Source organism: Alexandromys fortis, unplaced genomic scaffold (assembly GCF_014885135.2).
Source record: "Alexandromys fortis isolate MF-2015 unplaced genomic scaffold, M_Fortis_MF-2015_v1.1 scaffold_342, whole genome shotgun sequence".
Taxonomy (NCBI): Eukaryota; Metazoa; Chordata; class Mammalia; order Rodentia; family Cricetidae; genus Alexandromys; species Alexandromys fortis.
Genome location: NW_026068210.1, coordinates 380,722 through 408,405, shown reverse-complemented (window position 1 = coordinate 408,405; position 27,684 = coordinate 380,722). Strand labels below are relative to the sequence as shown.

Here is a 27,684-nt window from a genome sequence, read left to right as displayed (position 1 = left end):
TTGTGAGCCCTAGGCCAAGTGAGAGACCTTGTCTCAAAAAAAAAAAAAAATAAGGGAATGAATTAAGGATGATACCAGAAATTAACACACATACACACGTATACACACGCATGCACGCACACACACACAATTAGTACAGAAAAACCCATGTTCATCCAGGCTCAAGGTGTAGCCTAGGCCTCACTGTACAAAGAATGGAGGCTAGAGGGTGGGAAGCAAGAACCAGACTGGAGCCAGGCAGAAGACTCCACCCCCAGGTAGAGTGTGCTAGACTCCCTGCACACCTGCTTTCTCAGCCTCTACTGCCACAAGCAGGACCCTGAAGACTCGGCGTCTGTGGAAGAAGCTAATTCTGGCTTGCCAAGATACTCCAGTGTTCTACTGAGCTCAGGGGCTAATAGGAGGGCAGTCAAGGCTCTGTCAAAGCCAAAATAACCCCTTCCTTTGCCTGACTCAAAGTTGGGAGGACAGAGAAAAAAACTACCAAAGTTTGGGGACCTACTGTGTGCACTGTCTTGGTCGAACAGGTCGCATATCTCTACTGTGTCCAAAAGGAAACCAGGAGCAAAGAGGTTTGGGGACAAAAGTGAGGCTTCAAAGAGAGCAAGGGAGGTTAGACAGAGGTGCAGCGCTCTCTCAGACACTGAGCGCTCTCACCACTGAGCTGCCTGCACTTTGATCACTGAGAAGCCAGCCCTGGATCAGAACTAAACGGTTCCATGCCGAGGATGGCCCCCACTTCCCAGACTCCCTAAGAGCAGACTGTGATCTTCCCTGAAACCAACGAAGGGCAGAGGCGACTAGAACCAGCCAGATGTGATCGTAGCCACACTCGAGTGGATCCTAGGCCTTGGAGCACAGACTCAGTAACTCAGGGACAGAAGCAGCCTTTTGAGGATGAACGAGTGTCTTTGGGTGGTCCAGGCTGCATCCTACCTAGTCTGTAGCCGTGCTGAGCCCTGGTAGACAAGACATCACAGTATTCAGAGCACAGTTAAAAGGGAGAGGTGGGGTGGGGTGTCACTGGCCCCAACAGGGAGGCAACTCTGCCTGATAGGCCCAGGACAGCAAATTCCAGAACAATGCTGTGGTTGTCACCCAGGGAAAGCACTGGGGTCTGTGCTCTATGTGAACTGTGTGCCAACAGTCACCCACAGACCACAGACTCGATAACCCAGAGTACACACCTAACCTTTGTTCTAAGCTCAGACACAAATGCATAGGCATGGAGAATCCAGCTCGGTGCCTGGACCACACAGAGGATGTGAGCAACCCACAGAAACCTTAACAAGACATGTCACCTCACCCCAACCAGCCACGCTCTGGTCGTGTGCACACAAACAACTCACGTGCACACACCCAGAGCAGCACGTGGAGAGAGTGGTGACTGGACCACGTAGCATACAACCTCCTCCCCGCCTCTCTCCAGGAACACACACAGATTGCAGGCACTTGGGCCCAGCCACTCTGCTTCTGGTGCCCTTCCCACCTCTCCTTGCAGTTCCTGCTCTACCCTTTACCCCTCCTGGTCCCCCCCCTCCCGCTAGGGGGCTACTGACTTTCCCACAGCTCTGGCAGCTCCAGCCTGCCTTGCCTCTCTGCCCCCTCAGCCTTCCCTGCCGCCCTTACACTGCCATTCCTGATGCTTGCTCCTTTTTCCAGCCCATCCCCGGAGCAGCTGCGTCCCACCATATTCAGGACCAGGTCAGCTGATCCCTCCTGGGACTATGACCTGAGGACGGAAGAGCTCTGTCAGGCAGCCCAGAGGTAGCTGCCCCAGCCTGGCTAGCGCAGAGGCTGCCTTGTCGAATTGAGGGCGCTCAGCTGTGATGACTCGATGCTGCCACACAAACACAAGCTGGTAGTTTCTGCCTCTTTTTCTTTTATTTTTTTTTTCCAGAACCAAATCACAAACCATGAGACCCACCAATTGTGTTCTAGAAAGTGGTAGCCATAGCAACAGAGCAAGGCATCCCATTTCTATGGTAACCAGGGTGGTAAGGCTGCTGGCTGTAAAGTCAGACAAACCTACTAGGGATCTGTTGACTTAAGACGTTTTATAAATCAGCAAGTTATTTTTATCACAGCCACACCCCTCGGAACACAAATCAGAAAGGCACCCTACTATCTATTAAAATGACCAATATGTGCTATGACTTTCATTTAGGAATTATTTACACCACAGTGGTCTTCAGAAAATTGTGCTTGTCTCTCGGAGCTGTTCAGGGGTTCACTGTACGGATTCATCTTTTTCCCATCTGCATTTCAGGAACAAGTGTTCGGCTGTAACACAGTACAGGGACTGACATTATCTGGCCACTAACTTCCCGTATGACCTCGACCACTCCCTCCTCCCCAAGGTGAAAGTGAAGACTTAGACTTGGTCCCTTTTGAGGATTCTAAGGGGTATCAAGGTTAAAGGCAGTGGGAGCCCATGATGACTAATCAGGGGAGCCCTGGCCTACATCTAGGCTTCAGGCCCCCGGAAACTGCAGGTCAGGCTTGCTGCCTACCGGAATCTGCCCCATGGGGGTGCACAGCATCCATTAGAAGGCACTGATGCAGAGCAGGCAGGACGGCCAATTGTCTTAAATAAATTGTCAGTTTGAGTTGGGTTTAGAAACTGAATTAGACTCATCCGGACTTCCTTAGGCTGGGTACACCCATAGTGTGCTGGGCTGACCAGGGCTGCAGGATTGGAGAGCTCACGAGGTCTATCCTATTTGTTTGTTTTATCTGCATGAAGCCCAGGGAGGTCCCAGTGCTCTGCTTGGGTCCTGACCACCATGCCTGCCCCATACTCCTCCCCTGCGGACCCCTGTTCAGGGAGTAGTAGGCAGAAGGCGCTCCCTGCAGAGCTCTGAGGTGGTACGAGCTGGGGAGTGCATATGCATGCCAGAGTGTGCCATGTTTGGAAAGTCTGTGTGGTGGGATTGCCAAAAACAAAACAAAGCAAAACAAAAACATCGGAGCTGGTGTATGCATGGTAAAAATGTCACCAGTATATATGAACTCTCTCTAGGCTCAGCAAGAGCTTTAAGTGGTGGCTTTGTATAGTGTATGGGATTCCTGTGTGTTGGAGAAGTATACTTGAGGAGGCATGTGAGGCGTATGCACGCATCTATGTTGTATCAAAGGTACGTGCATAGGGTTGTATATGAGATATAGAACATATGCATGAGTGTGTACATATATGAGCCATGTGTTGTCTATGGTATGCTTGTGTGCAATGCAAGGGACAGACATGTACAAGAATAAGTATGTGCAAGTGTGGGTTGTGGCATGTGTGCACACGGGCAGGCCAGCTCTTGTAGTGATCAGTCTTGGGCTAGTGTGTCAGCGACCACCTGGAGATTCATTCCATGGTTCAGACCCTTTTCCACACCAGAAACGGTCGCTCACACACCAACCCAAGGAAAAAGAGCAGACACGTGGGAGTTAAAGGGAGCCCCTAAGCAAACCCAGCAGGGAGGAACAGCTGTCCACAGTGCAGAATCTTTGGTTGGGCCCTTCCTCCTTATCACCAGTATTCTCCAGCCAGAGGGGCCAGGATCAGGAAAGGCAGTACTCAGGCCTCACAGAACTCAGGGGCCAGAACGGATACCACCCCTCGTTAAATCACGCGCAGGGCCTCTCCTTGCTCATGCCCACACCAGGCCATGCTGATAAATGTGCAGCGAGGTCCTAAAGTGGCAATGTTTGCCAAGTGCTTTCACCTCGAATGAATCTCTTACTTTCACCTTTTGGGCGTTAGCAAACCCTAACATGCATAAATCCTTAAAAAGCTGTTTCTCCCCTACCCCTACTTCATGCCACTGCACTTAGAATGGATCTTAAGCTGACTCGATCTTAAAACTGTAGAGATGTGGTTATTAGAGACTCCAGGACACTGAGACAGAGGTCACCTGCAAGGGCTTCTGTGAAAAGCCACTCTTTGGGCATGAGTGGGGACAGAGGCACAGCCAATGGCAGGAGCCACCTAAGGCTGAGGGACCCTTGAGAAGAGCCCCCCCAGATGTCACAGTAGGCTCTGGCATTGGGTTCTGATCGCCATGAGCACTGAGCCTTTACTTAGTCAAGTGACCTGCTATGCCACCTTCTTCCAAGTCTCTTGACTCCAAGTGCCCCGCCTTCTCTTCCCTGGGCCAAGAGCAAGCAGCTCAGGGCTGTTGAAGGAGGCAGCAGCTGAGGAGAAATGACATGACCTTGAAGTCAACCAGCCGGAATTGGAGTCCCAGTTCAACGGGGCGGCCTTGAGTAGTTCCTTGGTCCTTGGCAGACCTTATTCTCGCAGCTGACAATGAAGGAATAAGACCACACACAAGGACTAGTGACATGTTTCGTCGGGTAAAGCGCTTCCCACCAAGCCTTACAACCCGGGTTTGATCCCTGGAGTGCACACACCTGCGGGAAGGAACTGACTCCCTCCGAACTCCACACGCAGGCTACGGCTCACATGTGCACACACACAATAGATAAATAAATGCAGAGAAGAGGAAGAGAGGGAAGGAGAGAGAGAGAGAGAGAGAGAGAGAGAGAGAGAGAGAGAGAGAGAGAGCGCTCTGGTGCAAGAGGAAGCATGAGCTGAGAGACATTCAAATGTGTTGTCGGCCTCAGACAACCTGCCCAACTCACCATCCACCTGGTCAGTCCACTGCTCATCAGCTCATCTCGCACACAGAAAAGCCTGGCAGCCGACAGCCATGGAATGGGGCCATTGAATTGGGGGTCACCATGGAAACTAAAGCACAAAACACCCCCACTATCCCTCAGAGAACCTGGTTAACACTCAGCCCATGGGAAATGAACGAGCTCAAGGCTATGTGAATGCTCAGCAGAGTGACCAAGTCATACAGGAACAGAAGCTGACAGGGCCAGCCTTGGTCCCGGTGTATGGGGTCAGGCTGTCTACTTAGGGCATAGCCTGGTAGACATCTGACAAACTAGGTCAGAAGGCCCCAGGACTTAGGACTTAGCAACAAGGACAAATGGTTGGCCCCAGACTCTCTGGGAGTGTGGACAGAAAGCTCAGAGTATATCTGGCCACCCTTGGATGTAATATCCAAGCATTCAATGGTTCAGTCATAAAACAGCATATCGACTGAGCACCCACTGTGCACCAGACATCACCTTACAGAACCCTCCAGGGTAACAGCTCTAGATAATGCTCCCAACACAAGCTCGGGCACACAGTAGGACTCACTGGTGGAGATGAAAACATCTACTGTTTACTGACGTTCTGAGCCACGCCCCCTCACATACCTTGTGTCTCATCTTTGGCCCTATGCTGTCTCTAAGGGTCACACGTAGTTGTGCTTCCCCCAGCCCCAGGCGTGTGCTGTGTGTGAGTATACGTGTTCGTAAGTGCCATGGAGGTCACAGAAGAACATCAGGCGTCTTGTTTGCTTTTTTACACTCCCTGCTCCCTTGAGATGGGGTCTCTCACTGAAGCTGGAGCTATGCTGGCAGCAGAAGCACCAGCAATCCTTCCGTCTCTACGCCCCCTTTCAAGGACGAATGTGGTGAGGGTCAAAAGAGGTGGGATGAACACAGACTCATAAGACAGAGGTGGCACTAGAGGCTTTGGGAGACTGAGAAAGCAGATGTGCACACACAAAGCCATATGAATGAGAGCAGAATGTTCTTTTCATTTGTGACCCAGGCGACTCGAGTTTGGGGTTTATGGGACAAGATGAGACTCATACCTCACATGGCTCTGCTATTCAAGGAGACACATGAAGAGAGCCTGGGAAGCAGGTCATCTGAGATAGCAGAGGCCTGGACGTGGCTTCCACCCAGCTCAGAGTTTGAATCCTGGCTCTGCCATGTCCAGTCTGACAGCAGAGTGGTAACCTCTGGGGAATTCAGTCCTATGGTTCTTAAAATGGGACAGCAGCAAGCACTCCCGGAACCAAAAGGAAATGCCCTGAGGCCTGGGACTTCCCAGATTCAGGGAAGAATTAGGCAGTGCGAAAACCACCAAGATTACCAGTTCCAAATTCCGTAAAACAAGAGTCAGGCCACAGTTCCTTTTCAAACAGCATTTAGGGGTTTGTTTTCCCCAGATTACCTGAGAAGGGAGAACGTGCTGCTTCTCATGTTGTCCTTTCCCCTGGATCTGTCCTGCTCCTGTCACCACTAACTGCAGATCAGGAGCAGGAGACAGCTAGTCCTCACGAGAGCCATAGGCACAGGCCTCACAGTCTGCACTGCGTGAGTCACACTAGGTGGGCATGGCCAGCAGAGGACGAATGTCCCCCAGAGGATGGAATGTCCCCCACAGGATGGAATGTCCCCAAAAGGACAGGATGTCCCCCAGAGGATGGAATGTCCCCCAAAGGACGGGACCCAACACTGCGGTAGATACCGGCTTTCTGCATTGAATGCCTGACTTGGAACTGGGAGAACTTGGGGCTCAGGGTGAAGGACAAACAAGGTCACAGGATAAGTGGGGGCTGAGCCAGAGCTGCCAACTACAGTAACAAGATGAAGGATACCAATAGGCAATGGTTGTCTGGTAGGCTCTGGTCTTCTGTTTTTTTTTGCACACATGGCCATATAAACCTCTGCAACCCAGTGAAGCGTTTTCTTCAGAGAAGCAGGAGGTCTCTGGGGAAGAATCTTGACCCTAAAATTCAAGTTCTCAGCGGTATGTCAGTTCCCACTCTGCCTCGTGGCCCCGTGCTTCCCTGAATCCTGCCAGATGGACTCGGCCATGTGACACGAGTCATCATGGCTGCGCCCCCATGAACCCATCTGGACTTTAGCACAGCTCTAACCTCTGTCAACCACAGGCAGGCAGAGTGACAGAGGCCCATGTTCCAAGACACCTGAGACTCCAGGAAAGCACACCGAGGAGCAGACGGTAGCAATAACAGGTGGCCTTCTCTCGTCTTCCTGGTAATATGTGAAACTCAGAAGTACACTAGTGTCCCACATGGACCCTTCCTCAGATGCCAGGACAAGCGTGCCTCCTACTCTGTGGACTCACCTGCCTGCTGTCTGAGAGCCCCTTCATGCCGGCTGCCTGGGAACTCAGCTAACCCTCTGCTGCTCTGATCTGGAGGTGTGTCCTACACGCCTTAAGCCTTTTCCAGAGGAAAATCAGACTGGAATAAGGTAGGTATGAACAAGTCCCCAGATCAGGAAGTGGGACCTCCAGAGGGAGCACTCTGTGATCCCCTCTGCTAGTGAGCCTGGAACAGACTCTGTTGGTGACCACCTGCCATGAGTCACTGACAGAGCCACTCACTCAGCCTTTGGATGCCTCCAAGAGGAGGATTTATCTCTTGTCTAGATCAACCTCCACCCCTTCCTCTCCAGCTCTACCTCCAGGAAGGGACAGATCACATCGCTTTGCCTCCTTACACCGCTGGCTACACCTGGAGGTGCTGGGACCCACCTGAGCAGGCTGCCTTCCCACCAGCCTCCTTCACACTCCAGCTTTGGGCCTCCTCATGCCGTCTCGGGCCTGCTGGTGTTACACACCCACAGTGGGTGGCTAGGAATGGCACTCGCCACCCTCTAGATCTGCACAGCAGCCCGCAGCTCTGTTGAACGTCATCGTCCTAAGGGCATGCTCATAGGGGGCGGGGCTATTCACATCTCTCCAGGAACCTCCCCCCCCCCCCATTTTGTAGAAAAAGAAAAGATTCAGTGTGCCTGAGACATGTGCAGCAGAGCCCTGTGCAGCTTGGCTGCAGCAGGCCGGGTTTGAAAACAAACCTGTGCCTCAGCACTTACTCTTTCTCCGCCATTTTCACATCTATCCCAAAAGCCCTTGAGGGAAGGCATTTGTCTTTCCACCATGGCGGCAATGGATACAGCCTTCTGCCATTTACCATGCATCTTCCCAGTTTGATTCTCATGTGAGCAACACACACACACACACCCCAAACAAACAAGCAAAACCCCCAAACACTGGGGAAGCCTGTAGTTTCAATAGCACCCACTCAGCAAATCAGAAAACCAAGGCTCTAAGCTCCATGGAAGAGGTAGAAAAGGAGTTTATCAGGAGTCCACTAGAGAAACTCTCTCCAGTATCCACTTCATGTCATATGGGATCCTGACTCTGTGTGTGCATGCATGTGTGTGTGTGCGTGTGTGTGTTTGGGAAGGGAATTAAAGGTGACTCTAGAGGGCAGGCCTCTGAGGAACACTAGTGAGTGCGCCCATGCTGTAAATGGCTGTTGGATATTTACAGGGTGGAGGGGACACTGACAATAGGGGAAGCAAATGTGTCTCTGGCAGGTGAGCCGACGTTTATTATGCAGTCATGAAGAGAAAAATGCACCTGCATATGGTGACAAGGCCCCAGCGGGGAGTGGACAAGATATCCAGAGGGCTTTAAAAAGCTTCCAATCGGAAGCATCGGTTCGCAACAGAGCTGCAGGGATGGACAAGACCAACTGAGGCAGAGAATGGGGGGGGCGGTTGTCCCTGGGGTTCGTGCACTACCAGCTGTTTCTGACCTGGGACCCCACTTCTCCAAGCCCTGCTCTCAGCCTCACAGTTGAAGGACACCTCTGAGAGCCACCCTGACTCCTCTCCTCCATCTCCCCTTCACTCCTCGGGCTGTTTCAGGTATGACTTCAAGTCTGGCTCCCACCGGAAAAGCATCGCACACTCCCAAGGCTTCCCCATGAATACAGGTCTCCTGTGCCCACCTCCCTGGCATCCCCAAGTGGTGTTCTAGTACCTCACTCAAGCTTAACCTGGCAGCTAAACTCCTGAGCATCCGCCACCCCCACAGCCTTCTCCATCCTTCCAGGACATTCTTCCCCAAAACCTGCAGCCATCCTCAACATCCCTCTTTCTGTCACAGCTCACATTTAATCTAAGTAATTCTGGTGGGTCTGCTCAGGCCCACCCCCACTCTGAGCCCTTCCAACCCAACTCCTGCAGCCCACCACCCCATTATCTTTCCCGTGGTTTCTGGCCATGCTCTGTGGACTCATTTCCAGTTTCCAACATTTCTGGTGCAACAGCATCCAGATGAACTTTAAAGCATACATTCAATATTCACCTGTGTCATCTCCCTGTTGAGAAGGCAGCAAGAGCTCCCATTTCTCCTGTAGGAGACGCCTGCTCCATCTGAGCCTTCGTCCCCTTCCAGCCTTCCTTCCTTTCTCCCCTCGCACACCTGCATCTTCAGGCATGTTCCTCAGACGTGTTGGACACATGTCTGCCTTAGGCCCTCCACACCAGCTGTGCCCTCTGCTTAGAATGCCTTTTTCTCAGCATCTCGGTGGTCATTCCCTCGCCCGCGGATGAGGTTAAAATCTGAACCAGACTCCCCAGTGAGCTAATCGTCCTTCTTCTTCTCTTCCCAGGGTATGTGTGCCTCATCTTCTAGCACACTAACACAGCGCCACTGAGCTGTGGTTTACATACAATAACATCTGTACACATTCCGAGTCCAGTTGGAGAGGGGTTCGTGATTTACACGCTCTGGATTGGTCTTCACGAGGATGCACAGAAGGAGGCATGGTCTCGGAGGTAGCTGGCCTCACACATCTTGCCTGGCTCTGCCTCAAGGCTCAACCCAACTTTCCAATTAGTAGGAGAAAGAAGGACCCTTTCCCAAACCAGGGATCCCTGATAGTCACAAGCCATTTTCCCATCTGTGCCTCTGCAGGTGTGTGGTCATGGGCACACACGCATGCTGACTTGATTCGTGTGCCTCAGTCCCCTGTCTGCATCTCTCTGCAGGAGCTTCTCCCTGCAACCTTCTGAGGAGGTGAGCCAGTACTCTTGTCAACACATCACATACAGCACACACAGTCACGGGCTCACGGGCGCTGCCGTCTGTGTCCACACCCGCACACACAGTCACGGGCTCACGGGTGATGCCGTCTGTGTCCACACCCGCACACACAGTCACGGGCTCACAGGCGTTGCTGTCTGTGTCCACATCTGCACTTGCCATGATAGCACATCTGTCTGCAAACTGTCAAAAGGGTTGTTGCTCCTCACAAATCTGTGACTGAAGTGGCCACAAACACCATCCCTAACCGTTCTCTATGCCCCATCATCAGAAACAGGCTTACTCCGCCCCCACAGAGTCAGCAGGCTTCGGACTGAGAGCAGAACCAGGTCTGTACTGGAGACTGGGGTGCCAGCTGAGGGTTCGTCCGTGCTCACTAGCAGTGAACACAACCCCTTTCATCTCCTTGACAGTAGGAGCAGTTGCTACACAGAGACCCGATGTCCATCAGACACAAACATGACATGTATCACGCGTGGAGGCAGACGCCAGGTCACCGGGGCACCTTTCCAGGGAGAAGGGAGCCCAGTTCAGGTGTTTGCGCTGTCGCTCACTGGCATCTGGCCCATGCATGCGACAGAACAGCAACAGAACAAGGAAGCCAAAGCCTGGATATGGTTGCTAGAGTGGGGACTTCGAAACCTGGGCACCAACATTGGAATCTGGGACACACGGGGAGTTGATGAGACCATGTCTATTCCCAGCATCCTGAGATCACTCAAGGTGAGGAGAGACATGGGCTGTGTGACTCCCAGTGCCACCTACTCCCTCCCCACCCCACACCCAGGCCTGGCCCAGCCAGTCTGGGCTTTAAAAAGCACAAGGAAATGTCACTTTCCTTTTGAGGAGGTGTGATGGGAGGAGATGGCCTGGGCACTTTAACAGTCGGTTTATTCAAAGGTTGGGAACAGTGACCGGGGCTCCAAATCCTGTAGCTTGTTTTGTACCCAGGCTGGGCCCGAGTCCCTTCCTCAGCAAATGCAAGCCCACCAGGTGCCAAGCCAAGGGCCCCAGCCCACCTGACATCTGTACCAGTTTCTGCCAGAGCCTGTGGAACTCCTGTGTCTGCCCAAGCTAGGTCCAGAGCTGACTCTGGTTTGGGGGTCCTGCATCCAGCTGCCTGCAACTCAGGGACTGCTTCTTGAACAAGCACCACCCACTCTAGTAGGCTGGCTCGTGGAGGCTGCCTGGGCTCCTGCCACAAACGGCTTACTGGCTTGAGATGGACAAATGTGGGTGGACATTTGTCTAGGAGAAAGCTCCAAGGACATCTGGCCACCCTTGGATGTAACATCCAAGCATTCAATGGTTCAGTCATAAAACAGCATATCAACTGAGCACCCACTGTGCACCAGACATCACCTTACAGAACCCTCCAGGATAACAGCTCTAGATAATGCTCCCAACGCAAGCTCAGGCACACAGTAGGACTCACTGGTGGAGATGAAAACATCTACTGTCTACTGACGTTCTGAGCCATGCCCACCTCACATACCTTGTGTCTCATCTTTGGCCCTATGCTGTCTCTAAGGGTCACACGTAGTTGTGCTTCCCCCAGCCCCAGGCATGTGCTGTGTGTGAGTATACATGTTCGTAAATGCCATGGAGGTCACAGAAGAACATCAGGCGTCTTGTTTACTTTTTTACACTCCCTGCTCCCTTGAAATGGGGTCTCTCACTGAAGCTGGAGCTATGCTGGGTTAAAGCTACTTGTGTGAGCCCACCAACTTTCCCGTGGGTGCCCGGGATTCAAAATCAGGTCCTCCTACTTGCACAACAACTGAGGCATCTCACTGGCCACCATGGTGCCTTCTCAATTTTACAAAGGAAACTGAGGCTCGGAGAATTTGAATAAGTCAGCCAGGTCATAACAGGGCTGGAAGCTCAGTTTGTCTGGCTCAAGAACATTTGCTTTTGGCCACACTCCTTCTCCCTCAAACGACATTTACTGAATGAGTGAGTTGAATAGCAAACACTGTGTTGGTGCAAGTGTGTGTCCGTGTGTGCATGGCCACCGCTGTGCGTGAGTGTGGGAGCATGCGTGTGCAGCTGTCTGGTTGTCTGCATGTGGGTTTTTTTTTTATGGAAAGGCTTTCCCTGTTGTCTTGGTCTTGTGTGTGCAGGAGCTATACTTAGCCACAGCCGTGACTGTAATGAGCAGTTAGCTGCACACCAGGCACTCACTGGGACCTGGTTTCCCAGGGAGATTGCTGGGCCAATGTGTGTGTGTGTGTGCAGGGGGGTGCAGCTTAGTGCTGGGGAATGCTAGAACAGAGCTGGGGGGTGGCTGGAACTCACATTACTGTGCTTTGTGCAAACTAACAGCCCTAGCTCCAGCTGGAAAAGCATGTTCCATACTGCAGCACCAAAGCGTTATCCAGGTCCTGCCAGGCTCACTGATGGGCCATTCATGCCCACAGTCCCTTTATTGCCCTTGCTAGGCAACTGGAATGGAGTCTTGGGTCATTGCTAGAGTCTGGGGATGGAAGCAAAAATGACAGGAAGATGTCAGAACTAGTCTAAGCAAGGCCATCCTGGGCCTCAGGAAAACCTCATCGCCAGTGCCATGTCCCCCGCCAGCAAAGCTTCCCTGCATAGTGTGCTTGCGCTGCCTACAACGCTCATCCAGGCTGGCGGCCAGGACCCTCGCCCCTTAACAGAATGAAATTATAGCATGCTCACGTGTCCTAGGGTCTAAACACCAGACCCCACTCTCTATCTGCCTTCTAGTGGTTGTGGAGAAGACAGGCTGACAAGGTTTGTCCTGTCACACAGCTCTCCAGCCTGGCCATGGCTTTCTGTTCTCCACCAAGCCCTCTCCTTTATGACCAGCCTCTGACCCTAGCTCTTAACCCTCTCCTTCTGCCTGTGAGCCCCCCTGTGCCTCAGGCCTCACTTTCTGCACCTTGTGCTCCACTGCTCTGCCCTCAAGGCTTCAGCTCTCAAACACCATTTTCTAGGATGTTTTCACGTGATGGGAGTCAGCACATCCTCCTTAGCCTTGAAGGTCAGAAACACAAGTCTACCCGTTCAGACAGCAGGAAACCAGATGTCTTCCTCCTGCCTCTGCGCATGTGCAGGAGGCTGAGTACCCATCCGCATTCCGTGCACACACACTGCTCCTCCTGCACACAGACACACACACAGAGGGGAATAGCCACTCATCCTCCATCTCCACCATCCATCCATCCGTTTCTCCATCCCTTCATATCTCCATTTATCTGTTCACGTGTGAGTCCATCCACCTACCTACACACATACGTATATCGTCCCACTAACCCACCCACCTCATTCCCACCCAGCTGTGGGTCTATTTGTATGCCCCTCCTTCTATGCATTCATGTGCATACACTCACAATTCATCTCTTCACTCATTGTTTCTTTCATCTGTCGATCATCTGTCTGCCCAACATGCCATTCTTGACCATAGGGCCACCCATCCCCCGGCAAGAACGAACACCCACTGGCCCTCCTGCAGATTACCTTAACTTTCAAATAAGATCCTGAGTCTCATTCTACTAATACCAACTAGGTGACCTCTGAGAAATAAGTTAATATCTCTAGACCTTATATTATTTTCATTTTTCCTTCATCAGTAAGGTGGGTGTAATGTCAAATCCTTCTGCCTCAAAGACTATTTGGAAACACATGGTGTGAACAAAGATTTATTCATCTCCTGGTCTATCCAGGCACTCCGTGGTCTTAGGGGTACTTTGTACCTTTGTGGGTTTCTCCTGAGTACAAGAAACCTATACCCCAGTAGAGCATTTGGAAGACTGGAGCAAGGGAAAGTTCTCTGGAAGCAGTAAGGACAGAGCGGGCTGTTCTGGAAGGGAATCTTGGGAACTTCTCCACAAAGGAGGGGCAATCAAAACTTGCCGGCAAGGAAGCACCCAAATTACAAAGGGAAGGAGGGCACACTTGCCACAGGAAACAGAACTCAAGGGTGGGCTGGCGGGCAGGCGGGCGCTAGAGGAGGCTGAGGAGCCTGCAGGTGGAGGGTGGGTGGGCTGCAAGAGCACAGTGCACAGATTTCAAGGGTTGTAACCACCAGGCTTCAGAGAGGGCTGAGGACACAGGAAGCCATCATGATTCCTAACTGCCACGCTTGCACTCAAATTTCCAGACTGCTAGAGAGAAAAGAATACATCTGCCTGGTGACAGCCAGGTCTCGAGAGACACAACTCCTGCCGCCCAGAAGGGAAGCCAGTGCCTGGCATTTCTGACCTTCGTGCCACTAAATATATCATTGGTGACGGTGGTTCATGCCCTGAGGCTGTGAGGCCCGCAGGCTTCCACATTCTGCATCTCTGCGCCTCAGCCAGGGCCTCTCTGTATACCAGGGAACCTAAGTCCAGGCCCAGCTGGTGCTGCCAGGTCCTGCCCTCAGCAAGTGCCATTCCAGCTGCCAGGAACCAGGCCAGGGGCTCTGCTCCTCAGAGGTGCACCCTGCCAGGGATGCAAACTGCTATTCCCATTTTTCACTTGAAGATGGATTCTGTTAGATGTCATCTGCCCAGTTCCACACTGAGGCAGCGTAAATACCACAATACAGTCCTGGCCGTGACCAAAGGCCCTGACTCTTCCCCGTACTCCCTTACCCCTGGCACTGTGGTCTCTACCCATACATGGCCTAGCTAGGAACCATATTCTCTCCCTGAGTTCTTTCTGACGCTGATTGTACTGGATTCTCTAACCCCACTATGTACACCTTCCAGCTAAGGAAATGAAGGCCCAGAAATGCACCAAACATGGAGGCAACTAAGTCAGGAGTAGCTGGTGCCATGAGGAAGCACCCTGCAGAGAGCTCACCTTCAGTCCCTCAGGGCTCAGGCTGGCTCCTCATGGCCCAGCGGGCAGCCGTGTTCCTCACAGCTGCCCAGCGAGCTCCTGAGGTTGAACATACAAATTCATCTTTAATAAGTGAGACACTGGCCCTGGTGTGCAGCTGAGTTCTGAAGTATGTTTCCAAGCCTGACCTGGCAACAAGGCTCAAGAGCAGGCTCCTCTACCCTCTGAGCGGTCAGAAAAAGGTTTTTAGGAAATCTGCCGGCAGGCCTGCGACTCCACAGATGTGACTTCAGCAATACCAACTTCACTGTAGACATTAGATTTGTGTTCTAAGAACCACCAAGGCTAGTGACTTCAGAACACCCCCCAAAAACACCTTCCTGCAGAAACAGCGAGAATGATCTAGTTTGCACTTGGCTGAAAAGCTCTCTGTGTGTTAACTCACTGGAGACCCACAGTGGCTTTCTGTTTCCTTCCACTGGTGAGCCAGGGTGGCTGAGGGCAGCAGAGGTCACACCCCTTCTCATCTGCAGCTCTAGGATGGCCCACAGCCTCTGCCGCAGTCACTTTCACGACATACTCTGTAGTGGGAAACTCATGAGCAGCCATGGGGCCCGAAGCGACGCAACGGCAAGCGTTGTGTGGCAGAGCCCCTCACCCACTTTCCGCTGGCCTCACACCCGGCTCTGGAGCCAGGTCACCATCCCTGTCTGGTGGCAGCTGGGCACGGCTGGTTTTCAGAGAGAGCCACCCTGTGTGGGCAGCTGTGGCCATGGAGTGGGGAGGTCAGAGGAGGTCACTGCAAGCACAGAGAGGGCTGAGCTCTCGAGCTGGAAGGCTTGGGGGGGGGGGGGTGAAGACACCAAGCAGAACCCCAGCCTGTGAGGAGCACAGCCCTTTTTGGCCTACCATTGCCCCTGGCTCTGGCTACGCCTTTGCTGTGCGTAGAGCCCCGTACATGCCTGCTCGCTGACAGACTTTGTATGTCTAACATGCTCTGCTGCCCGGATGTCATGCGGCTCTCTCCGGCATTTCCTCCACCTCCACCTCCGCTGAAATGAGCAGCCCCGCGGCACTGCTTCCCCTTGGGCACACTGCACGTCCGCTGTTCAGTTTCTCACACGGGTGTGGAAGGTTCCAAGGGCACCTGGAGGTTTCTGGCCATTTCGTTTTGGGGTTGATACTCCTAGCATGGCCAGCAGGGCCTACCGCTGCTGTTCCCACTGCCGCTCGGTATCTGCTGGGCAGGGCACTAACAGTAGAGCCGAAAGGTTCTCTCTGTGCAGGTGAGGGAAGAAGGGAAGGTATGGGATGCCATGGGCTATGGAGAAGGCAGGAACGGGGCTGCCAGCCACTGGGTGAGAGGTGGAAAGGGCATTTGAGGCCCTGCAGAGGCTAGGAAAGTTTCCCTCGTCTGCCATGATGCTGGCTGCAGTGGCCTCTGTCTGGGCACAGTGAAGCTGGCTCTCGAGGCCCCCTGAGTTCAGCTGTCCGGGGCTGCCCCTGCTAATATTAGCTTGTCCCCACCCAGCCTGGCGTCAACTTGGCGGGGTAACCCAGTCTGAGAATGGGCACTGTCCCTGTCCACTGGCACAAACAGGGATGAGCAGCCCTCATCCCTGGTCCCAAGATCTGGCAGCTCTTAGGTCCAAGGGACCCCTGCCACTGCCCCTCCCTGGGGCCTGAGTATTTCCCGATGCTTGGAGCTATGGGGGTATGGCCTCCTCCACTGCCAGGCCCACCACACTGGCACCCTTGTCTGCATCTGGCTCTCGGCCAGAGTCTGATGTCAGCTGCCTGCCTGCCCTCCCTCCCTGTCACCCAGCAGGTGGAAGTTCTGTCACCTCCCTCTAGAGAAAGAGGAAAAGAAAGCAGGAGTGGCCCATTGCAATAGACAGGGAGACTGAGGTTCAAGGGGCTTGTGACCTGTCCGTAATAATGGAGGTCTCGGGAAAATCCAGTCTGTCTCCCTGTGTGACATCATGAAAGCCAGATCCCGGGAGACAGAGTCCGGAAACTGGGGTCCTATGGGCCAGGGTATGTAGGGCGATCCCTTGAAGAGGGGATTTTTAGAGATTTGGAAATTCAAAGAAGAAAGAAGGGGGGACACATACAGGTGAAGGTTCGAGTCTTCTAGGGCACTAGTTGGTGAGAAGATAATGAACCATAATAATTAAATACTGATTACATTCCGGGTTCTGGGCCGAGCGCTTAACACATTTAATCCTCCTAACTTCCCTATGAGTCAGGAGCTATTAATAGTCTTCTCTTGAGGCACAGACAGGTTAGGGAACTTGTCCAAGGTCACACAGCTGGTGAGTAGTGGGGCTGAGATTTGAACTTAGGTCTCCTCACTCAAGAGGCCTGCCCTAAGGAGAGAACTGAACTTTGAGCCCCATTGCCAGGGTCTCAAATAGGCAGGAAGTGATGAAAGAGCGTTGTTCCACATTTATTCTCCTGAATATATGCCTGAGGCTCCAAGGAGAGGAATTTGAGGTTAAAAAGCACCCTTTCTAGGCTTTCAAGAGACGGGAGTCTGTTTTTGAAATCCAGGACTTCCCACAAATGACAGAATAAAGAGGACAGAGGGGGCAGGGAACGTGCGGAGAAAGAATCGGGGCTGGAGAGATGCCCCAGTAGCTGAGAGTACCGGGTTCAATTCCCAGCCCCCACACGGCAGCTCATCTGCCTGCAACTCCAGCTCCAGGACCCTACATCCTCACACAGGCACACATGCAGGCAAAACAGCGATACATATAAAAAAACAATAAAAATCAAGAGAGCATTGCAGAGGTCGGCTTAGGCTGTACCGTGCAGCGTAAGAGCTTTTCTGTGTCGGCCTTGGGTCTCTGGTTGGGAGACGGGAGTTTGGAGAGAGGGCCTGGATGTGAACACCTTCCTCTGTGGCCTGGAGTGTCTGCAGTGGCACAGGCAACCACGCCATTCTGGACATGATAGCAGTTCATCACCACACCTTGGCCTGTTCATCATGGCTCCATGGGAGAGGGAGGGATTCCCAGGAAAGGCAAGGAAGAAAGCGGTCCAGTGAAGGGTGGACTCAAAGGCATGGCCCCTGTCCGATCTTGAACTCAGACCTTACCATTGCTTTCTTCATTCAATAATTTTGTTTTCAGATAAAGCTTTGCAATGTAGCCTAGGTTAGCCCCACCATAGCCCCTCTTGCCTCTGCTTCCTGTGTGCGGCGTTACAGACATACACTGCTGCCCCTCCAGACCCAGATTCCTTGGCCTTCAACAAATATTTATTTAGCACTCCTCATCCTGTTCTGGATACTGCTCTGGATCTAAGGCATCATGGAGCCTATGTGCTAGGAGAACAAACAAACAAGGCGAGTAAGGGGAACACAGGAAGTCAGATGCCCAAGAGAAGACCGTGGTACCAAAGAGGAGAGGACCTGGAGGGAAGCGAGAGGAAGACGAGTGAGGGGGACTTGGGCAGGAGGACATACGAAAGAAGGTTGGAGGGGTCACTCTTACAGATACTTACAGTCCCTGGGAAGAGTTAGGTTTCTCCTCTGGGAGCGCAGAATCCCGAGTGAGACAGAGCAAAGGACTGATGGTCTCCGGTAGCCTTGGTTAGGGCTTGGGGCAGAAGAGGGTGCCCAGGGCTGAGGTGAGGACAGCAGCTGCAGCAATAGCCTACAAAGGTAGCTTCAGCTGGAGAAGTCAGGGGTGATGGGATGTGGGTGGACTCTGGATGCATCTGAAGCTGGCATGTGAGAAAGAAAACCAGAGGACACTCCCCAGAACTTTGTGCCTAAGTAGGGGTCTCACCCCCAGACTTCATCATCTTGCCACCAACCAGGCTGCAAAGAGGCTCAGAGTCACAGAAGAGCTCTAACAATCTACATATACTATTCAGCGGTCCATGAATCCTGACGCTGCCTTCTAGGCTCTGCCCCTCTGCCCCTCAGTGGCCCTCAGCCTCAGCACACACAAGTCATTAGGGATCGTGTCGGAAGACAGCTTCTAACTAGGCTGTTTGGGCTGGGCTTCAGACTTCATTTCTAACAAGCCAACTGCCATCAGCTCATGTTGCCTTTGGTCAAAGGGCCATGCGTAGAACAGCAGCCACCCATGTACTCCCCATGACAGGGACTCTCCCCTGCTACCGCTTAGTGCCACCCAGGAAGGGACAGTTCTAGGAGTGGAAACTTTGTAGGACACAGCCCAGGAATCTGAACTTCTTGAAGAACCCAGGTGGTTCTCAAAGGTCAGCCTGGGCAGGAAGGTCCTCCAGCACCTATCCCTGAGCCTCCATGACAGCCAGCGGCAAGACCTTGTCCCACACAGCACTCCTCTACTATGGCCCTTTCCCCAGTAGAGGTCCCCTCTGAATGACTTCTTGCCACTCCCTGAGGTCTGAGAGCCAAGAAATAAGCCCACGGAAGAGAGCTGGTGCCCACGGAAGAGAGCTGGTGCCCACAGAGCTGGAGAAGCACACCACGAAGCAGTGATCTGAGCCTGCCACGGAGCTGGTGACCTACCCCACAGGGAAGCGACGAATGTGCTTTGAATCAATGAATGAGCACAGGGTGAATGTGCCAAAGGAAGACCCTGAAGACCCTTCCCCTGGGCTCCTTCCCACCTGGAGCCAGGACCTGTGTCCAGAGACCTCACCTTTGTCCTGGTGTGTGGAAGGAGAGAGAGGAAAGACTCACTTGACTCTCATCTCCTTTGGGAAGAGGAAGTCTAAGATTCTTAAACTTCCAGGATGCCATGGCTAGGAGATTCTTAATGCTCACTGAGATCAGCCTTCCTGAGTGACAGATGGAGAAACAGCCCTAGGGCATTGGTCTTGCCCAGAGCAGTTCAGTAGCTTTAGTATCAGACTATAAATCTTGTTCTGGCCTAGTTGTCCAATGCCTGCAACCCGGAGTTTGTGATCTCATCAGTCCATATCTGATGGTCTGCACATCCCTAGCTCCAGGCCTTCAGAGGATCCGCACCCACTAGTCTGAACTGTGTGAGCTCAGGACCTTGGTACCCGGGGCCCTCAGTCCAAAGGAGGAGGTTGGTACAGGCAGACATGCAGGCGAGAGCTGGGAACTGAGGAGGGTAGATGAGGCTCAGGAAAAAGCAGAAAGCACAGCAAGTCGGGTGGGGTGGGCGGAGTAGATGAGCAGAAGCCCATAGGTGAAAACGAAAGACCAGGAGGCCGGAGGGAATCTGATCAAAGTGGAGTAGGAGACACAGTCCAGACCAGAACAGGCCTCAAACTCAGATCCGAGGAGCAGCCAGCATTCTCTCCACACAGCTAAGTTTCCATCTTTCCTGGTTCCTCTGCCATTTCCTGAGGGACCTAGCTTCTACCAATGGGGGTGGGAGATGGCTGGGCACTGTGGGAACACTTTCTTCTTTGAGAATACCAGAGAATTCCTTTAGCCCCGCCGGGACATGGTCCCCTGCTACGATCCGGGACAGGGCTTGTCTAACAGGAACCATGGACAGGTCTGGGAACCAGACAGAAGTACAGGTCTGGAGTAGGCAGCAGACCCCAGCATCTCTGAGGCAGGGACAGGAGGCAGACCCTGAATGCTCACTGCTCTGCTCACGAGCTAAGGAACCTTGAACGTGTGACCTCACCTTGCTGTGGCAAGGGCACGGAAATAACACTGTAGTCCTGGCGAACGTTGTGAAAACTGGATGAGAATCTGCGAATCCGGCCCTTTGGACGGTGTGGCATGCGTAAGCACGTTGATAAATTGTGACACCAAGAAAGGGAGATGATCTGCAAAATTTGACTTGGGAGATGTCAGAATTGGGTCTGGAAGGGCAAATCACTGTCTACTCTACCTCCATCTGGAGAGAAGATGGGGGGCTAAGAGGACAGACAGTACACCTGAATGGGTCTGCTGTTCTTTAAAACGGGGAGCCAAGAGCAGCAGTGAGCTTCTGTGACACGCGTTGTGGTGACTTGTGCCTTCCTCTCACCGAGTCTGCGTCTTTTATCCCGGATGAGAAAGGCGGCAGTGATTATCCCCTAGGCCCCTCCTGCTAGGCCCAGCTGTGGACTCCCTGTAAGATGCCACATTAGGGAAAGAGCTTCATTGAACTGACGTGGTCTGACGCCCTCCACAGTACCTGGTCACTCCCATCCTTTCTCTAATCAGGTTCTTCATGTTCCATCACTCCTAGTGATGTCTGGCAGCACTAGCCTGGCTTCCGTGAGACTCCTGTTACAGCTGATCTAGCCTTGTTTCCTGATGGTGATTTTCCATTCACTGACTGCCCTACCCCCACCCCCATCCTGCCCCTCCCCTACAAACTCCCACTTGCCCTAGTGCTTTCTTCGAAGATGAGCCCAATGTCTAGCCCCCTACTGCAAGGTCCCATTGCAGGGGTCCCTGTACTTATTGTCCTGGTCCTATAGACCTGTGCTTTAATCCATGACCTTGAAGAACTTTTTCTTTAAAAGCGGTGGCTGGAGGTGTCCAGAGAGCAGCTATCCAGATGCCCCACATCCTATGCGCATGGAAAGTCCCTTCCAACCAACTAGATTTCCTAAACAAAAACTGGCAGCCCAGCTGCCCTGGAGTCTCTTGGGCTCTCCTTCGCCTCGGAGCCACTTTCACAGACAGGAGCTGAGACTGGGGTGGTGGCCAGGCTGACCCAGGAGTGACAGCAGGGTGCGGCTTAAGGCCCTGACCTTTTGGTCCAGAGTGGAATACACTGGTCATGAGACTTCTCAGAATAGCCAGAGGCACTAAATTCAGCTGTCGTGGGAGGCTTGAGGTCCCTGGCTTAGACAGGGGCCCTGGAATGAGCCCCTACCAAAACCCTCCCCCACATCTGAGACAAGTCTTGTCTTCCCTGGGAGACTTAGGCCAACAGTCCCCAAAGTTTCTAGAGGTGAATGTCGAACCTCCAGAACCCTGAAGCTGCCCCAAGGGTGGTAGACTCCAAACCCTCTCCCGGGTGGGACTCCAAGCGCCTGCTGACCTTGGAGTTAGAAGATGGGGTTCCCAGATAACCTGCTCACATGTGACCTTGAGATATCACACCCCTCTGGGCCTCAACCTCCTCTGTCAATATTGCTCCTACAATATTAAGTGTAGAGGAAGTTTAGAACCTGGACAATATAACCCTGGATTGAGTAAGGCTTCTCACGAACACCCAACTACCGATCAGATTGTTGCTCTGAAGGGAGGGACCCTGGGACTGAATCCTGATCCAGTCTATCAGGGCCAGGAAGGATACCACTAAGGAGCTTCTTTTTAGGTGGGTGTGAAGAGCAAAGATAGGGGAATGAACTAGGAAGAAAGAGTCCTCGGGGGGGGGGGGGGGGAATGGGCCACGATCTAGCAACTGTAAGCAACGAAGCCAGGTCAGACAATCATTCCGTGATGGGTGACTAAAGTCAGGCAAGAGCACATTGGAGAGTTGGGCTGGATCCAAGAGGCCCCAGAATGAACCTGGGATGCCTTGCAGGCTTTGGTAACCCGACCAGTGTTTTTAGTTGAAAAGGCCTTTACGTGTGCCAAACGGAGAAATGGACTAGAAGGACCTGGGACTAGAGTGGGAAAAATTGTTCGAGCCTGCTGAAGAGGTAGGCCTGAGGGAGCCATGGTGGTTGGAAGCACAGTGGTAGCCGTGATGATAGAGGAGACGATGAAGTTCAGAGATGGTTGTGAGGTAAGACACACAGGAACACCAACAGCATGTAGGCCTCAATAGCAGCCCAAATTTCCTGTTCCCTCCGGCCTGTGGTCACCCATGGTTACCTCAGAGACGCTCTATGCGAGCCTCTATGGTCAGTCATCCCAGTAAGTCCATCCCAGTAAGTCGGCTCATCAGTGGTGGGGCTGAAGGACTCCAACTTACCAGATACCTAGTCTGTGGTTGTCTTTACCGAAAGGGCCTTGGGGGCTTGGAGGCACAATAAAAAAAAATACAAGGACTCCTGGCAAAGCACAGTGACCGGCTGGGCCATGCTGCCATGGGCTTCCATTACATGCCACCATATCTCCTGGTATGGCCTGTCCTGGGCAGGAACGAGCTTCCTAAGAAGTCCCTGTTAATAGCTCCGTCTGCCTCATGTCACAGCCTGGGCTCACAGAGTTGTCTCGGAAGTGGGCCCCAGGGAAGGAAGAGAATTCTTTGTCTGGGCTCTTCACTGTAAGCGCTGGGTGACCTTCTCCCCAAAGAGCTAAGAAGAGTTAGGGCTACATGCCCCAAAGACTAAGGGGCAGGGCCGAGAGGCCAAGAAAGATGGAGTCAGAGGAGAGACGAACAGCAGAGCACACTGAGGTGAGGCTTCCCCAGCGGTGCGATCATTGGCATTATCAGGCCAAGTGACCTGAGGGGACTGAAGCCACCACATTGACACACACACACATATCTGGAACATTCCCTGGCCAGAAGCCTGGAGACCATCCCGGCCTTGATATGACACTGAACAATGCTCCTGCGGACATGTAAATCACAGACAAAGACCTAGGGACCCTGACCTCAGCTGACACTCAGGAGGTGAGGAGAGCAGTCCTAGACACCTGCTCCCACACCTCTGCAACTTTCCATACAAGAACTGCACGCGCTTACTCTGCCTGCCAACATCGGCTTGCCCCTCAGGGCCCGTCCAGTGTGACCTCAGGAGGCAGCTTATCCCAGAACGCTTCATCCCCGCATCCGCAAAGTTACATCACCACTCATACCTCTGTGTGTCTGAGGCTGCAACACCCCCGAATCCAGATTACAAGTGGGACTCAACTTGCCCAGCTCTCCTCACTCCCAGCCCCCACTCTGAAAGGGCAGGGGACTAGCTGTCCTGGCCAGCTCCAATAGGATGTCATATTCCAACCAAGGAGCTCCTGTCTTCCACAGCCAACATCCTGATAGCTCCTTGGGGGAAAGTGACCTCGCTGTTGGCCCACACATCCACATCAGGCCCGACTGGGGCACACATCTTCTGAGGCATGGAATGCAAGGATATTCCTTAGCCAGACAGCCCAGGAGTCCCAGGAACCTACGAATATCACCTTCTTCCAGGCACAGCCAGGCCACACAATCTCTCTCATACAAGCTCTAACAGCAACAATGACACGCATCAAAAATCCCTCTCGTACAAAACACACATTGTCACACATGGGGCCTCGCCGTCTCTTTACACATAGCCACACACACTCTGTCACACAGAATATACACACATAGGCTCACACGTAGATACAGCTTCACATGTACACTTGCACACCTGCGCACACATCCCTCAGAGATCCACTGGCCTGGACTCTCACATGCAGCATCTCTTGCACATGCATCTTCTTTTTGTCTTATTACACAGTTCTCTCTCACAGGTCTCTACACACACACACACACACACACACACACACACACACACACACCCTCTACCAACATGCAGACAATCTCACATCCAGTTATCCAGTTTCTTTGACACAAGGATCTCTCTTCCACTCATGGTGTCAACACACACACATTTGAACACACAGCAACACACGTGTGTGTCCTCAGAGTCACACTCACCTAACATTTTTATTCTTGCACACGAGGAGTCTCTCACACACAAGCTTTTCTAGTTTTTATTTCACACACACAGACTATATCACACATGAGATTTCAGGTGTAGAATCTAGAGAAAAAAAATGAATGCTAAACCCAGACCCACCTATCTGAGAAGCCTTTTCCAGGCTGAGGGGGAGGAGTAAACAGAGGTAACGGCGGGGCAGCATCAGAGGGAAGATGGAAGGGGGGAGGAGGCAGGCAGCGGGCTGGTCTCTGCGCGGGGCTGCAGAGAGGCAGCGCAATGCAGTTAGGCTGGCCAGGCAGGCGGGTGGGCAGCAGGAGCCTGGTTCTAATCCCTTTAGGTCTCCTTCCCTCTGTGGGTCTCAGTGCCCTCATGTGGTACCCATACCAGTGAAAAAGGACTACAGCCTCTTCGTGAGGCTACCAGAGAAAGTCTCACTGCTATTCAGGGGGGACCTAGTAACACTCACCTGTACCCCAATACCCCACCTGCCCCTGCTAACTCTCCAGATTGTCCCTGCATCTGCTCTTCAGTGGACACTCATGTGAGAGTTTCTCGGCTTAGCCTTGTGGTCTTAAACTGACCTCAAGCTGTCCTTAAGTGTTCTGTTTGTCTCCAGTGAGCGAAGGCCACCCCACAGCCTAGTGGGTGGGAAGAGAAAGTGTGGCGGGTGGAATACACCCTACCGACCCTCACCTGCCCTGAAACATGGGTACACTGACCAGCAGAGTCCAAGGTGGCAGGCCGGAGGGGCCCAGCCCTCTGCCAGTACCCTAGAGAAGTTGGGCCTGCTTGGCCTTACCTTCCAGGGGTCAAGGTCAAATGTAAGTGGAAAGGTTGCTCTAACTCAGGCCTTGACCTAGCCTGGCAGGCAGGGCATCTCTCTCCCAGCCTATACTGGTTCATTCTCTCAGTCCCACATTCCAGCCCTTCCTCACAGCTCAGCATGGCCTCTAGTTACATAATCCTCCAGCCGTAGTGGTCTCTGTCATGAAGGAGAGGAGGAAAGAAGACAGGCCTCCTCTACAGGGTCCCAGGCCACCCTGGACGAAAACGGAGCCAGTGGCCAGCTCAGGGGAGAATAGAGTCCAGGAGACTTTGATTCAAGTTTTACTTGGCCCCCTACTTTCAGGTTGACCTTGGCCAAACTCCTCAGTGTTGATGTGCGAGGCCAAGTGCTCTCTCTCCATCCCTACCCCAGCACCTGGTCTAGGATTCAAGGCAGAGTTTTTGAAGAGCTGTCCCCACCCCACACGTCTTTCTGTTTTCTCTCAGCATCAGATCTGTCAGGTGTCTGCCTAGACAGCCCTTCTCGCTCTTGGGCACCTGAGACCCCTCCCCCAACTCTTCTTTGTCTACTGACCCTCTGTGGATTCCAATCCCTCCTCATGCTCCCTCCCCCACAGGCCAGCAAAAGAGAAGGGACCTTTAGCAAGAAAAGGCAGCTGGGCAGAAGCAGAGTTTTGCCTGGGAGGGGCGGAGGTGCCTTACAGATGGGGGAGGGGCTGCTTCAAATTTCCACTCTACACATCCTCCCCATTGCTACTCGGCAGCAGGGGGAACGGAGTTCTGAAAGACCCACAGTTTGTCTTCCAGGGTAGGTGTCTCTGTGGAGTCTCTTTTGGGGAGATGGTCCATCAAATGGTCCCTACAGTTCACCATTCTCCCCATTTTACACAGGAAACTAATCCGAGGTGGCCAAATCTAAAGGGCCAAGGTCAGCAACAGGGTGTCTTTTCTCTCTAGTAACAATTTGATGTTTCTAAAGGGGTGTGGCTGAGGAAGACACGCCCACTTCACACACTTCCTCTGGGTACAACTCCCCTTAAGGTTTTCCTCTCTGCTAGCCTCTTCCCAGGGGCCAGAGGAAGCAGGAGGTTATGGCCTTCTTAAGCTCTTCCCCCAGGCTCTTCCCAGACCCAGGAGGGCAGGTGTCAGCAAGATTGCCATTCTCTGTTCCCCACCCCCAGCCCAGACCCACACCAACCATCGAGCTATTAATTAGCTACGGGCATTCCCAAGACCACCTCCTCAAATGGCTTAAGGAAGGTCCCTGGGGAGGGAGGGGCTGCCTGCCTCTATTTTCCCTGCAGGCTAAGACACCTTTCTACTCCAGAGGCTTCCTGACCTGGGAAGAAGGAAGGAGTTCCCCACTTCCCCCAAACCAAAGGGCAATTCACACGTTCACAGTGTGCATCTGCTAAAGGCATGGAAGGGCAGTAACCGGAGTGTGACGTGTCATGTACGTTCAAACATACACATATGCTCACTTGTTCCCACAATCTTTACCCATCCAAATACACACCAGGATACTTACATAAATATGCACGCACAGTCTACTCAAGCAGACACACAAACACCCATTCATATGCTCTCATACAACCAGCAATACAGACTCATGTATACAAACCCAGTCACAATGGTAAAATCACCCCTTCTCTCTTACACACGTACACGTACACACCAGCTTCAGTACAGAACTCTCTGGGCACTCACTGTCCATTGCACACTGCCCGCGGGAAGCGGCAAAGGCTGCCTTTCCGGGTCAGGTCTTTCTGATGGATAAGCTGTCACTTACCCGCGCATAGCGGGATGAGTAGGGGTCCTCGAACAGCGCCCAGATGCGCGGCTGCCAGCGGCGCCAGAAGCCACCAGGCCGGCCATCTGGGGAGTCACTGAGCGCCAGTCTCTTGGTCATCTCCAGCTCGTCCTCGCCGTCGCCCGAGTCGCCGGGGCCGTCGGCATCCGCGTCGTCGGCACTGTTGTCCAGGGGCGCGCCGCCAAAACTGTCCAGTGCCTCCTCGGCGTCGCGGTGCTGGCGGTACGTCATCCAGCAGCAGGGCTCCACGTCCGTCTCGTCGATGCCCCAGAAGGCCAGTTCCTCCTCGTAGAGCGGCCCGCACACGTCGGCCGGGCAGTGTAGCTTGCCGGTGCGGTAATAGTTCAGGATATGAGCGAAGACGCCCGGGTGGCGGTCGAAAAAGAATTCGTCGGCGCGTGGGTCATAGTCGAAGTGGCTGTGGGCGTCCGGCTCCGCCAGCCAGGCAAGCCGCGTGCCGGGCAGCGTGCGCAGCGTCGAGCGGTACGTCTGGTGGCGCGTGCCGCCCACGTTGATCACGATGCGCTCGCTCTCGTCCCCTTGGCCCATCGCGGCGCCCCCTTAGGCATGGCGCGGCCCAGCGACACCCATGGGAGCTGCCGCCAGGGGGAGTTGGCGACGGGGAGGGGGGCGCAGGGCCTCTTCCCCCCTCCCCCCAGCCGTCGGGGGGCACAGAGAACCGCGACTCTGGCCTCCCACCCCAACGAGCGACTCAAGCTCTCTCGAGGGGAGCTGGCAGTCAGGTAACGGTCCAGGGGTGTGTGCGTGGGTTCCCAAGGGTCTCTAAGGCACCTAATGTGAGAGGGAGCTGGCCTGGCTGCGGAGGAGGCAGAGGAGGAGAGGAAAGAGGGAAAGAAGAGGGGGGAGGAAGGAAGGATGTGGGGCGGCGCTCAGCGGCGAGCCCCGGGAGGAGGCGAGAAAGGGTGGGGGGGCCGGGCTCCCGGTACCATCTCAGCGGGAAAATGGTGAAACCGACACAAAGCTTTTTAGGGGAAGGTCAGCTGCTCCGTTCCGGGGGCCGGACCAA

At 53.4% G+C, this 27,684-nt stretch overlaps 1 protein-coding gene across 1 annotated transcript in view; it reads right to left on the bottom strand.

Annotated features, from left to right (window-relative positions):
- Window positions 1-27,221, bottom strand: part of Kcnc1 (potassium voltage-gated channel subfamily C member 1) — a 39,945-nt gene extending 12,724 nt beyond the window's left edge. The window contains exon 1 of the mRNA XM_050130260.1: window positions 26,637-27,221. Within this exon, the coding sequence (XP_049986217.1) occupies window positions 26,637-27,206 (570 nt within the window). The 5' untranslated portion in view covers window positions 27,207-27,221. The remainder of the gene's footprint in view (window positions 1-26,636) is intronic.
- Between the last annotated feature and the right edge of the window lie 463 nt (window positions 27,222-27,684).